Source organism: Saccopteryx leptura, chromosome 11, assembly GCF_036850995.1.
Source record: "Saccopteryx leptura isolate mSacLep1 chromosome 11, mSacLep1_pri_phased_curated, whole genome shotgun sequence".
Classification (NCBI taxonomy): domain Eukaryota; kingdom Metazoa; phylum Chordata; class Mammalia; order Chiroptera; family Emballonuridae; genus Saccopteryx; species Saccopteryx leptura.
Genome location: NC_089513.1, coordinates 31,340,726 through 31,355,341, shown reverse-complemented (window position 1 = coordinate 31,355,341; position 14,616 = coordinate 31,340,726). Strand labels below are relative to the sequence as shown.

At 43.8% G+C, this 14,616-nt stretch overlaps 2 protein-coding genes across 3 annotated transcripts in view; one reads left to right on the top strand and one right to left on the bottom strand.

Annotated features, from left to right (window-relative positions):
- The window catches only part of TPGS2 (tubulin polyglutamylase complex subunit 2), a 35,681-nt gene extending 25,582 nt beyond the window's left edge, over positions 1-10,099 (bottom strand). For both annotated transcript variants that reach the window (XM_066352419.1, XM_066352420.1), the window contains exons 1-2: positions 9,770-10,099; positions 5,843-5,922 (exon numbers count right to left, since the gene is read on the bottom strand). In XM_066352419.1, the coding sequence (XP_066208516.1) occupies positions 5,843-5,922; positions 9,770-9,953 (264 nt within the window). In that variant the 5' untranslated portion in view covers positions 9,954-10,099. The remainder of the gene's footprint in view (positions 1-5,842; positions 5,923-9,769) is intronic.
- A 242-nt stretch (positions 10,100-10,341) lies between these two features.
- Positions 10,342-14,616, top strand: part of LOC136382985 (protein hinderin-like) — a 34,101-nt gene continuing 29,826 nt past the window's right edge. Inside the window, exon 1 of the mRNA XM_066352421.1 lies at positions 10,342-10,568. Coding sequence (XP_066208518.1) covers positions 10,448-10,568 — 121 coding nt within the window. The 5' untranslated portion in view covers positions 10,342-10,447. The remainder of the gene's footprint in view (positions 10,569-14,616) is intronic.

Genomic DNA, 14,616 nt, shown 5'->3' with positions numbered 1-14,616 from the left:
GAAAAGGTCTACACTCTTTCTGACCCTTGTGCTCGAATTCACTCATTCATCCCACATTTATTACGTGTTCGTACAGAAGAAACACCGCGCTGGGCACTACACGCGGCAATGAGGCAGGGTGCGGGGGAGCCGCGCAGACACGGCAGTGAGGCCGGACGCCCCCGACGCGGCAGTGAGGCCGGGCGCGGGGGAGCCGCGCGGACGCGGCAGTGAGGCAGGGCGCGGGGGAGCCGCGCGGACGCGGCAGTGAGGCAGGGCGCGGGGGAGCCGCGCGGACGCGGCAGTGAGGCCGGGCGCGGGGGAGCTGCGCAGACACGGGGACTGCGGGTCAAACCTGCCTCGTCCTCCTTCGTCCTTGGCCTCTGTCTGAGATGGAACGTGCCCAGTTCAATACTTGTGTTTAAAACCTCCTCTGCAACTAGTGCTGGGCATTAAACTGTAAACTCGTCTCTCACTTCTTCTTCCTGCCTTGGATTTGGAGGTGACTGGTGGGACCACAGCCATCATCTGGCCACCATAGAGGAAAAAAACCGAGAGAATTAAAGACAGGCTTAACATTGTCGGGACTGATGAACCAACTGCAAATGTCCACCTGAGGTGTCGCTATGCAAGAAATATTAACTCTCATTTGTTTAAGCTATTCTTAGTTTAATATTACGTTTCTTTGAGCCAAACATATTCCTAATTTCACACAGACAAATATGTACCAGAGGAGTGCCGTGGAGCTGTCGGTGCAGAGACCACCAGGGAGGACAGAGAGGAAGGGAGAACCCGAGAGGTGCTGCAGAAGCCACGGGAGGAGAGCGCGGGGAGAAGGGAATGGGTAACAGAGAAGCGCAGCAGAGATGTCAAGTGGGATGAAGATGGCTTTAGCCATGAAGAGGTCCCCCGTGATTGTTGACAGTGGCATCCGCAGACAGGAGGTGGGAAAAGAGGCTGTAGAAGGATGATGGGTAACTGAAGTGAAGGAAGGGGACAGTAACTTAGACCAGGGTTAGCAAACTACAGCCCACTGGACATCTCTGCCTTGCCATGTGCTTTTGTAAATAGTATTATGAAGCCAGTCGTGCCCATGCATTTCAGACTGTCCATGGCGGCTTTCAGTCCTACAGCTGCAGAGAGGGAGGCGTACAGAAGGCAGACACTGTACGGCTCACAGAGCCTTTTATTTTATTTTATTTATTTATTTATTTATTTTTTGTATTTTTCTGAAGCTGGAAATGGGGAGAGACAGACAGACTCCCGCATGCGCCCGACCGGGATCCACCCAGCATGCCCCCCAGGGGGCGATGCTCTGCCCCTCCGGGGCGTCGCTCTGTTGCGACCAGAGCCACTCTAGCACCTGGGGCAGAGGCCAAGGAGCCATCCCCAGCGCCCGGGCCATCTTTGCTCCAACGGAGCCTCGGCTGCGGGAGGGGAAGAGAGAGACAGAGAGGAAGGAGAGGGGGAGGGGTGGAGAAGCAGATGGGCGCTTCTCCTGTGTGCCCTGGCCGGGAATTGAACCCGGGACTTCCGCACGCCAGGCTGACGCTCTACCACTGAGCCAACCGGCCAGGGCCTTCACAGAGCCTTTTAAAGAAGTCATTTGCTGTCCCCAGCCTTGGACCATTTTCCTGTATGTGTGGCTGTGAAAGGAACAAGTGGCCGAGTACCGAGAGGGAGATGTGCGGCTCAGGGATTTTATTTTAATTATAAAGAGAGGAGGAAAGCCTCGGGAGGAGCTGCCAGTGCAGGGGAAGAGGTGTGACACCGGAGAGAGGGACTAACCTGGGGAGAACACAGAGGAGCCACCAGGCAGAGTCAGAGCACAGGGGAAGGGGCTTCCCAGTGACAAGAGGTCACAGGCTGCCATCTACCCCAAGGATGCTTAGGATAAATTGACAGCAGGAGCGTGAGACGGACAGATCTGTAGGGAGGTTCAGACCCACTCTCTGTAGACTAGAAGAGAAAGGCTAAAACGATGAGGATATTTTGCAAATCATTTGGCCTCTATGGGCCAGTTTCACCATCAGTAAATTGAATTTTTATCTGGGGATTAGAAAGTTTAACCAATCAAGAATTGTACAGCACTCTGCAACTCTAAAATGTCACTGAAATGCCTAGTAGTAATAGAACTCTCCTGACACCAGAAAGCTGGAAAATTAAGAGGCAGAAGCTTTCACGGTGCCCAAAAGATGAAAAGCTCAATGTAGACATTATACCATCACTACAAAAGGCAGGCAGCAGCACGTGAACATGAACCACAACTGCACAAAACCAGGTGGACTAAACCTGCTTTTCAAAGAACAAAGAAGGGAGAAACACATTAAAATAGAAAGAGGTTGTTCACCTTTTCCTCTAACCCAGGGGTGGTCAACCTTTTTATACCTACCGCCCACTTTTGTATCTCTGTTAGTAGTAAAATTTTCTAACCGCCCACTGGTTCCACAGTAATGGTGATTTATAAAGTAGGGAAGTAACTTTACTTTATAAAATTTATCAAGCAGAGTTACAGCAAGTTAAAGCATAATAATAATTACTTACCAATGAATTTTATGTCGAATTTTCGCTAAGTTTGGCAGAATAAATCTTTATAGTACTATAGTTAAATCTATCTTTTTATTTATACTTTGGTTGCTCTGCTACCGCCAACCATGAAAGTTGGAATGCCCACTAGTGGGCGGTAGGGACCAGGTTGACTACCACTGCTCTAACCTTAGGGGATACAGCAGGTATATGGTCATTTGAGTTTTAGTTTCAACTTTTTCTTCCTACATGTGCACCAAGGAATCATAAAATATTAGGCCTGGATGAGTTCTTCAATAAAGCCGAGACAATATATGGTGACAGAAAATGATTTGACTTTGGGTGATGGGCACACAACGCAATCAACAGTTCAAATGCTATAGAGGTGTTTACCTGAAACCTATGTATTCTTACTGACCTATGTCACCTCATTAATTTCTAAAATAAATAAATAAATATTTCTATCAGAAAAAAAAAGATAAGAAAAAACTGACTTCAAACCACTTTTTTACAGATGATGAACATGAGACCCAGAGAAGTTACTTTATTTAGCCAAGGCCCTAGAGCAGGAATAAGACTCCTACTGTCTTCCTCCATTGGTGCCTCCTAATAGCTGATCTCAGTGGGATTGCCAGAGGGCTGCATTTGCCTGTAAGGGCAGGGCAGGGCAGGGCAGGGCAGGGCAGGGCAGAGGCAGCGGGCCTTCTCTTGGAGGACCTACGTTATCTGGCCACATTTATGCAGCTGTGGACAGCAGCTGTACCATATGGTGCTATGCCCTGGGTCAGTCCCCTGGAGAAGGGAACTTACCAGCTCCTTAGACCCCCCTCCAGTACAGACACTTTCAGGTGCAGGCACAAGCCTGGGAGCCCCGCCACACTTTCTCCTGTGGAAGCGTGCTCCTCAGGAACCCTTTGGGTGAGGAAGTGGGACGAGGTATTTCAGACCTGCTCAAAACTTTTGCCCTCCATTGCTTAAATGACGAAAGTAGGTACTCAAACAGCACGGAGAGTGTCATGTCTGTTTTGAATAAAAAAAAATTATACAAAAACCTGTTAAGCTTTTGGGGGTTATGAACCCCTTTCAGAATATACCAACTGCTCAAGTGAATTGTTACGTTACTGATCCTACTACTGCTTATACTTTAATATGGCATGTTTTACTGGATTTTGGTCTGAGACAGTTCAAGTAAAAGACTCAATAAAAAATTCCAAATCAGTGTATCTCAGTACTCTAGGTGCTTTCACAGAAATTCCCCCAACTGGGTGTCTCTGAAGAAAACATTCTGTAGGCTATCTCAGTTAGTTAAAGAACTTTGTCTGTCATGCTCACCCTTTAATTCTTTCATATCTCCGATGGCTATTTGTCCAACTTGAGAACTGTATTCTCCTAAATGTCAATTTAGGATAAAAGGAAACCCAATAAGGTGCTATTGTCCAGGAGGCAGATTAAATCCCAATGAGATCAGATGCAGACTCTAGCCCTAAAAAGCAGCCAGGAAGGCATGCTCCGAATGACTACAGAATGAGAAATACTGGGACTGATGGGTAGCCATTTCAGAGAGTTCTGGGGAATATTTAGTATAGGTCACAGGAAGAAACATGCCTTGTAAATTATTTCAATGCATCAGTGACACAGTATGACAGAGCCTTAATGGTATTTCACCCCAGACAAGGCATTCCTGTGCACTCACATCTTCACCCAGGTCTGTGAACTTGACTTTCCAAGCCAGGATCTCCTCTTTAGCACACAGAAGCACCAAGGCAGTTTTGTCTAGAAGGCTGCGGAAGCCAGTCAAGGACCAGGAGGGATGTAATAAACCATGTCAGAAAGGCCAGACTGGCAGAGTCACAGCCTCACCAGGAGCAGGCTCTGGCTGATCAACCAGGGAGAGTCCAACAGACAGACACCGCTCTGGAACTCCCTTTTCTATTATGGACTGTGAGTGCGAGTGGGGATGCAGATGAGTAAGCCCAGGAGAAAGGTGGGGAGCTCCTGAGCTGAGGTCATACAGAGAAACATCAGCTACCAGTTACAGAGTTGTCAGAGGAGCTGCTGCTGGTTCAGCCCCGGGAGGGGGAGCCCTACATACAGGACTGAACATGCACATGTGCACACAAACCCATCTACTCATCACCTGCTTGGCTGCTGAGGACAAGACTGCCATAGTGATGACCACTGGCACAGGAGCAGTCTGCAAAAAAGACCAGGCAGGCAACCCTGAGTTCAAATTCAGGCTCTGCCACCTGGTAGGTATATGGCCAGGACAAACTTCTTAACCTCTCTGAGCCTCAGGAGCCATCAATACCTACCTTGCAAAGCTACTACAAGGACTAAATGAAATAACTTATGTGATATGTGTTAGCAGGCACTCATTATATAACAAGGTAATTTCTTGCTCCTTAGTCAAATCTATTTGCTGTTATTTAGCCACAATGTTTTTTCCAAAGCAGAAAAATTGGACTTCCCAGTTCTCCACCTAAAACATTTCACTGGCTCCCCTTTACACCCAAGAAACAGAGCAAACTCCTAATGATCTAAGTAATTTTACATGTCCTTGTCCTTGTCAACCTCTCTCCCTTGCTCTCCTGTGTTCCAGCCATAGGGTCTTCATTATGCTCTCGGAAAGTGGGATCCTTATCTTGAAGCCTTCACACAGGTCGAAAGCCCCTTCTGCCAGATCTCATCTGCCTGGTTAACAGCTTCTCATAACTTCTCTGAGAAAAAATCCTTCTCATCCTCCAGACTAGGCCTCCTGACAATGCTCCCTTCACCTAGTTCACAGTAGTCAGTCTGCTTTATAATCATACTTGCAGTGATTTACACTGTGTCTTAGCCAGTAAGGTAAAGAGGTAAGAAGCTGTGCCCTTTTTTTTATTATTACTGATTCCCCATTACTCAATACCAAAGACAACGCCTGGCCCATTTTAGAAGCTTACAAATTTTGTTGAATTAATGAATGAAAGTTCAGAGGAGGGTTGGGAGCACTAACTGTTCACTTGGTGAGTACTGCCCGGCAACCCTTAACCACATTCTGCCTGGCATGCTTACTAACGTTTCATTTTTCCTTTCCCTGTTGTATTTTTAGTTTTGTTGTGAACAGCTGTGAATGTTCCAGTGCCTCCACACGACAGGCTCAGAGATGATCCATGCTGGGGAATGGCACGGAATGGAAGAGGGTGCTCAGTGGCAAGACCAGGAACGGAAACGAACTCTACCTTGAAGGCAGCCACGGACTGAGATTAGAATAGGTTTGCTGCCCTAATCTTTCCTTCTCAGGGGCATTTAAGTTGACCTCTCTTTGTTGGAAGGCGAGAATTGAACAGGCAACACTTACTTGTTCCCATGAAGAAATCATATGACGTTCGGCAGGTGCCCTTTCCGTGATGGTCACCTCTGTCACACCTGGAGATGATTCTGAAAGAGGAAGAAGAGTCTGTAGAGTTGCAATTGACCTGCTCTCATACATCTCTACAATAGGCAGGTGAATGTGCTCAGAGCAGAAAAAGAGGACATTTATGTGACTTAAAAATTGTAGCCACAGAGCCTGACCAATTTACACTTAATGTGTAGGATTGCTTTGTTTGTTTCTATGAATATTTTAGGATTTTTTAAAAGTATACAAGATCATGTCATATGTAAAAAAAAAAAAAAGTTTACTTCCTTCTTTCCAATTTGCATGTCTTTATTTTCTTTGCTAATTGCCCTGACTAGATTTTCCAATACAATGTTGAATAAAAATGGTAAGAGGGGAATTCTTATTGTAAAGAAATGAGTAAAGCTAGCAGACCTCACATTACAATGTTAGAAAAGCCTGCTTATAAGGCTGGCCTTGTGGATCTTGCATCTTGGATTTTGGGAGCATTCCCACCATTCCTTGTTAAGAATGGCTCACTGTGCCTAAAGGTTAGTGCAAAAAAATATTTGTTCTGAACACCTGCTTTCCTTCTGGAATTTCATATACACTAACTAGATAGAAGGTGTCTAAATGACTGACTTACAATAATAGGTTGGGACTCCTATGAGCAGGTGAGCTTCCCTAGTAGACACTGCAGACATGTTGTCACGTTGCTGGAGAAATTAAGTATGTCCCATGTGATTCCACTGAGAAGACTCTTGAAAAATGACATCAGGTTTCCCTGATTTCCCCATGTGCACTTCTCCCTTTGCGTTTGCTGTAATAAATTACTACATGACCACCTCCCAAGTTCCGTAATCCTCCCAGTGAACCACCAACCTGGTATGTATGGTCTTGGGAATCCTCAAAACATTTGTCTTGTTCCTGATCTTAATGGGAAAGCATCCAACTGTCCACCCTTTAAGTATGGTGTTAGCTGTGGGTTTTTCATAGATGCCCATTATCAGTTGAGGACGTTTGATGTCTATTCTATATCCTATTGTTAGTTTGTTGAGTGCTTTATTTTTTTAAATCCTGAAAAAGTGTTGGATTTTGTCAAGTGCTTTCTCTATACCTATTGACATGATTATGTGTTTTTCTTTGTCCTTTATTCTATTAACAAGGTGCATTACATTAATTGATTTTTATACGTTCAACAAACTGCATATTCCTGGGCTAAATCACACTTGGTATGTAATCTTTTAATACTGGTATATTTGGTTTGATAATATTTTGTTGAGGATTTTTAAATGTTTGGTTTTAGACAATACTGTCGCTGTGAAGTTATTTCTTATCTTTTAGGAAAGGGATTTTGGAAGTTTGCTTACCACATACCCACCACTAACTTCAGCTACCTCGTTTTATTTATTTATTTATTTTGCATTTTTCTGAAGCTGGAAACGGGGAGGCAGTCACACAGACTCCCGCATGCACCTGACTGGGATCCACCCGGCATGCCCACCAGGGGGCGATGCTCTGCCCCTCTGGGGCGTTGCTCTGTTGCATCCAGAGCCATTCTAGCACCTGAGGCAGAGGCCACAGAGCCATCCTCAGCGCCCGGGCCATCTTTGCTCCAATGGAGCCTCGGCTGTGGGAGGGGAAGAGAGAGACAGACAGGAAGGAGAGGGGGAGGGGTGGAGAAGCAGATGGGCGCTTCTCCTGTGTGCCCTGGCCGGGAATCGAACCCGGGACTCCATGCCAGGCCGACACTCTACCACTGAGCCAACCGGCCAGGGCCAGCTACCTCGTTTTAAAATATCCTCTTAACATATTATCTTTTCAAAACAAAATGCATATGTGAAAAAATAAAAATATAATTGATTTCAATTTGTGATTAACTTGAAATTATGAGGTCTGATTAAATGTGTAAAGAAAATGTTAAAATGGGAGGCTCGATTCATTATACGTTTAATCATTAGAGTTCTTTAGTTCCTTAGGAAGGTTTTACTTTAAACGTCACCAATTTGCCAGACATCTGAAATGCTTAATAGACTATATTAAAAGTATAAATGGAATTTAAAATGTTTACAGTCATTTATTATAATTATTCAGGTCTTTAAACTGGACTGACAGTTTAAAGAAAATTTTGTAGCCTTGAGTAAACAGTGATCAAAGAAAATAGTATTTACAGAAAAATTCTGAGATTTATAAAGAGAATAATGAAGCAAGCCTGTAAAATAGCAAGCCCTACCTGACTAACCCAGGAATATAAGAAGTAACAGAGCATAAGGTTGAATGAGAGAGAGTATAGGTGGTCTCATTTAGATCTCTCCTTGCCCCACTCTATAATTTCATTTCTAAAATTTACCATTTCTTCCAAACATATCGTGGTATTTCATGTCTCATTGACTGTTTTAGGCACTGGGAAATCCAGTGGAGAACAAGACAATGTTTCTATTCTCATGGACTTCTATTACAGAAGAGAGACAAATAAACAACCAAATAAATATATAATTTCAAGTAGTGATAAAGCCAGTAAGGATAATAATAATTTAAAAATGTTGGCTAAGAGAAGAGTGATAAAAAAAAAGGTGTTACATATAATCACGGAAGGCTTCTCTGAGGTGTTTATATTCAATTAGGGACCTGAATGAAATGAGCAAAACAGATTTAGAGAAAGGTAATTTCAGTGAAGAGTCTAGCAAATTGCAAAGCTTATCTGTGTTTATAGTACAACAAGGAGGTCACGGTGGCAAAAGCATAGTGAAAATTAAGTCAGAAAGACAGATGAAGGCAGATCATAAGGGACTGGCTCATGGTACAGTTCTTTGGATTTTATTATAAATGTGATGGTAAGGCATCCAAGCATGCTATTTAGCTGGCTTAGTCTGCCTTTCCCCTTCTTGGTTATCCGACTAATTTCCATTTGTTTTTCAAAGTCTAACAGTGGTAGTCAACCTGGTCCCTACCGCCCACTAGTGGGCGTTCCAGCTTTCATGGTGGGCGGTAGCAGAGCAACCTAAGTATAAATAAAAAGATAGATTTAATTATAGGAAGTTGTTCTATAAAGATTTATTCTGCCAAACTTGGCGAAAATCCGACATAAAGTACTGGGTAAGTAATTATTATATGCTTTAACTTGCTGTAACTCTGCTTTATAAATTTTATAAAAGAAAGTTACTTCCCTACTTTATAAATCACCATTACTATGGAATCGGTGGGCGGTTAGAAAATTTTACTACTAATAGAGATACAAAAATGGGCAGTAGGTATAAAAAGGTTGACTACCCCTGTAGCATCAGTTGTGGGATATATATCTTAACTCCCTAGATTAGGTTAATCACCCCCACCCCCGTGCGCTACTTCAGAACAATAATGGATTACTGACTTCCTCTCACACATCTGGGGATCTAGGTTTATTTATTTACTTATTTATTTTTACATGAATCTGTCATTTTTCCCCCTATCTTTGTAGCTCCAGACTCTAACGTAGTGGTGGTCAAGAAAGGAAAAACACCCACTCATTTGTGCAAAGCTGGACTTCTTCGCCAGCGCAGTGCGTGGGTGCTGCCGCCCAGGGAGGCTGGCTGCAGCATCCTCCCAGCTCCCTGTCATCAGCAGAAGGGCTTGGGATTCAAGGATATTCCCTCCGCCAAGAATGCATTTCGGGAGACCCAAACTCCCAAATGGCAAGTGCCTGCTGTCTCCCCTTTGCACGTTTCTGCTCGTCCTTTCCGAGGCTTGTGGTGGGACCCCGGTGGGAACCTTCGTGCCTCCCGGGTCCGCGTCTCAGCACTCCCGGCAAAGCTCTCCCTTTCTTCCTTAACAACGGAAGTCACAGCCGCGATACCCGTTGGCACACCGGGTCCACTGTCGCGCCGCCTCGCCCGCAATCCGCAGTCGCCCCCAACCTCCCCGCCCACTCACCTAGGATGCGGGTGATCCCCAGGGTCAGTTTCTCCAGGTGTGGCTTGCAGGAGCTCACCGGCGGGGGTGGCGACTCCTCCATGGCTCGCGTCCGGGCTCCGCGCGCGGCGGGGGCAGCGGAGCAGACGGGGCGGGCCAGCGGGGAGGGCCGCAGCGGAGGACACCGCCCCCGAGCCTCGGCCATCAATTCACGGCATGCCGGGAGTTGTAGTGCTCAGCGCCTGAGAGCGCGGCGCGGCGCGGCGGCGATGGGGGGTCCGCGCCGGCCTGGGTGCAGTGGTTCCGCGGGGCGCCGGTTCCCACCTCCTCGGCCTGTGCCTCACATCACGCCTTCGCGACTCCGCGACGCCTCCGCCCTGTCCCTCCCGTCCCGCCGGGACTGGCAGCGCCAGCGAGGGTGGGCCTCTGTGCCGAGTGGCCAATGGGGACCGGGCCTGAAGTCCGGGGCGGGACGGCCCGGGCGCGACGCCCCGAGTGGCGGTTGTTTCAAGATGGCGGATGGGGAGGGTCCCCCCCGCCCGGGCGCCGCGGCGTTCTGGAGCCGGGACTGTATCCTTTGCCCGCCTGGCAGGGGGCGCCGGCGCCCTCCCCGGGGCGGCGAGTGGCGAGCGGTCGCGTGGGACCCAGCGGAGGGGAGATGCGCGGCACTAACCTCGGGGGAAGGGCCGTTCTGTCCCGATGCAGTCTAGGTGCCGGCTTTTGCGCCTTGCTTGGGAATTAGGTGGCAGAGTGCCTGATCTGTTTCCAGCTGGGGTTCCAGGTGTGAGGACCGAATACAGGTGTTTCCCAGCCCTCCGTGGTGAGCTCTAGATAGACGGTCTACAGTCGTGGTCCAGCCTGGGGCTGGGAGGGTACCCCAGGGTGCGCAGGGAGCCTGTGGAGAGAAGGATGTTGGATGATCAGAGAGCCTTTTTTGTCTTGGCTTAGAACTGTCCTTGGTCCGCGCTGTTTTGTAGGATGCCAGGATCTTGTTGGACTTCGAAGGCCTGTCATGATGATCTGTTTTCATACTGGGAATTTTTGAGGGGAGTAGGGCTTGCTTTCACGGGGACGTGGTCTGGTGGCGCTGGCTATGGAATAAACAGCAAATCGTTGTGCCTCGATGTTGATTTACATATACATAGTTTGCAGGTCACCACTGGCAGGATTAAAGTTCTTGGATTGTTTGGGGTTGGAGAAACTGTAGAGTTTTTACGTTTGTGGTAGTCTTCCCAGTTCAGTATCTGTGATGAGATGTGTGACATGGTGGTTCTTTTCCTGGGTTAGGTAGACGATTCCAGCCTGAGCTTTGGTCCTGATGACTTACTCCTTGTTCCTTAGAGGAGTGAAAGCAGAGCAGTCAGTGGGTTGGGTCCCTGCAGAGGCCAGTCGTTTTGTCTGTTTGCCTGGACTGGTGATAGCATTGTTTGAGGCATTGTTGTTAACTTTGTGTATTCTTTGCACATTCTACTCACCTCCTAGTGAAATTTACAAAACTATATTATCAGTTACCCTTATTTGAGTTACTGGGATTAAAGAAAGTGTCATGCCATGGAGAGAGAAATATTTTTGCCTTCCACGCTGTACTGTGTTTAGAGTTAAGCACTCTCTAACTTAATTACCACTTGTCCCTGACAGGTTGGGGAGAATCAAAGAGAAATCACGTCCGTACACTGTGGATGAAAGCACAGTAGTGCACTGTGCAAATTAAGTTTTTTTTTTCTTTACCTTTCAGTACGGATGCAAAGAGAATGTGAGTGTTGGGAACAACTAAGCTGAATTAGAAGTCAGGAAATTGTGACCAGTCTTTGTTTTGAAACACTGCTTCTGCAATGACGATTTTGTGATATTGGAGATATTTAAAGGTTATTAATTTATAATGTGCTTCTTCAAATTTAATCATTTTCATAACCACCTATGACCAATGGTATAGTTCTGACATAGAATAAGTGGTTTGGGGGGAAGGTAAGACAATCTGTTACAGTGTTACTGATTAATAGGTATAGAAACTGAACCTATGTTCTTGGATACTGCAGCCCTCTACCCTCACTTAATTCATGTAGTCCTATTACTCCCTATTTCATATAGAAGTTATATATCTTTCCGTATCTCTTACATTCTCCCTTACTCTAAAAATTTATGTAAAATACTCATCTTCCCATTGAAAGTGAAGAGTTGACATTGTTATGGGGGAAATGGTGGTTACCTTCTATAGAAATCAGATATTTGAAAGGCATTGCAAGTTTACTAGTATCACTTGTTTCCCCAGCCCAGCCTATTCCAACGTTTAGCCTGACGTATTTTCATTTTATATCGCCATAGAACTTAAAAGCAATGTCAAATGTGAACTTGTTACTGATTTTTCACTAAAAAAGCATAATGATAGTTATGAATCATTTTTCATAGTCATGTGTCTTTGAATCTTGATCTCTTGTCACATTGATGACTTCCCAGACTATCCCGAAGGCTTTATAGTAGAACTTTCAGTAGAAAAGGACCAAAAAGTATGTATATATAATCTGGTATATTCACACTATTGAAAGAAAGGTTGTTCAGTGCTTCCCCTAAACAATTGGAGAAATGTGATTGGGAGATTTCCCATCCTAGATGTTTTCAGCATGTGAGGACAGATCATCTGTGACTAAATGTCATCTTTTTTGTTTTAACTGTTGTTCTTATGAGTTATACATCTCCTGCACAGTATGATTCAGCAGTGCTGTTCTGTACAAATTATGTCTTTGTACCTAATGTGTAAACAGTGTATATGCCAATATGGGTTAAATGTGCAAGTAAATAAAGTACTTTTCTACTTAGTTATAATTCCTGGTAATTTCAGAAGTTAATGTTTCTGCAGCATTTAGATTTAATTCTTAAATATTCTCAAGTGCATTATCATTAACAGTGTTACTAACTTGATAATAACCAATATGAACTCTAAGGAACCTGGTCACAACATTATTGTAGCTATCATGTCTGCCATTGACTTTTCAATTAAAATTGACAAAGACAATGTTTATTCTTAAAATAATATATGGCATACCTTGGTGATATTGTGGGTTCAGTTCTAGACAACTGAGTATCACAATAAAGCTGGTCGTAATCTTTTTCTGGTAGAGGGTCTTATCTTTAATTTGTTTAAAAAAGGCAACATCTGTGAAGCACAATAAAGTAAAATGCAATGAAATGAGGTATGTCCATTGTCCATATTAACCAGGAAAGTCATTGTGGTCACTGATAATATTGATATAATTACATATGTATACATCTGTTGCTGGTAAGTGATTCTATCTCACAAGTTTAGAGTAGAGTGGGCAGTAGAGTACTAAGTCTATTTCTTTCCACTCTCTATGATATGGGATAGACATACTTTTTCCTTTCTACCTCTTCTGCCTTGGGTTTCTCATTACTGCTTTAATTCTGGGATTTAGATAGATTGGTATCAGCATTATGGATGCTTTCTAACTTGTACTTGTCTTATTGAGGTGCTTGCAAAGAAACCAGAGTAGAACTAAGGTGGCACATAGAACCCAATAAGAGATCCAATATGAGCTTGGTGTATATTGCATCATCTTTGACTTTCCCATAAAATATATGCTTTTTGGGAATCTCTATTTGAGGAAGGTAAATATTTGGGTTATTAAGATAAGATGAAGATAGAATTAAAATGATTAGAAAGGAGAGGTTTGATGGAGGCCATTTCAAATATGTTTGATCTTATTTGTAAAAAGTTTTGTTAAGGTCAGTTTATAAGCATTTTATAATATTGAAAAGTAATTTAGCATGGATGTGGCTAATAGGTTTTACCTGCATATTTTGAACAAACTAAAGAAAGAAAGATGACACTGAAGCTTGTTGGACAATGCTTCATAAAATTAAATATCAATTTCATTCTTTACTGTGAGCCAGGCATTCTTTGATGTTTGGGGATTTGACATTGAACAAATTAGTTGAAAATCTTTACACACTTGATGCTTCTATTTTAGGGATATGACATGAGACCGTGAGTAAGTAAAATGTATGTCTGATGATTATAGGTGCTATGGAGAAAAATAAAGCTGGAAAACAGTAGCTATCATGGGAGTCTTTTGTCTCTATGTTTATGTCATTATCATACTGTTTTGGTTATTATAGCTTTAAATTATAGTTTAAAATCAGAAAGTATGATGTCTCTAGCTTTGTTCTTTTTTCCTCAAGATTGGTTTAGCTCTTGGGTGTCTTATGAGGTTTCATACAAATTTTAGGATAGATTATGCTATGTCTGTGTCACTGCTGTTGGAATTTTGATAAGGATTGCATTAGATCCATAGATGGCTTTGGGTAAAATGGTCATTTTAACAATATTCTTCCAATCCATGAGCATAAAATATCTTTCCATTTATTTGTCTTTGATTTCTTCTATCAATGCCTTATTATTTTCAGTGTACAGGTCTTTCACCTCCTTGGCTAAATTTATCCTTAGGTATTTTTTTCTTTAAGAGGCAGTTGTAAATGGGATTGTTTTCTTAATTTATTTTGTACCCTGCAACTTAACTGATTTTGTTTATTAGTTTTAACAGTTTTTAAAGTGTAGTCTTAAGGGTTTTCTATATATAATATGTCATCTGTAAATAGAAGCTTGTGGAAGATCTCTACAGTTTAAGAAATAGGAAATAAAGTTACTACTGACAGTAAGTATGAAGAAGTGGTGTCAAGTTTGAGGAAAGAGGAGAAAGTATAATATATTGAGTGAGCTTTCAAATCAAAGTGCAGTTGACTGGGGTACCCAATAGCTGATCTTTCCAAGTTGTGAGCAGTCTCTTTTGTGAATGGTTTAGGGAAGTGTGTTTTTTGCCAGGACCCAGATATGTTAGTCCATAGGTGATCCTTGA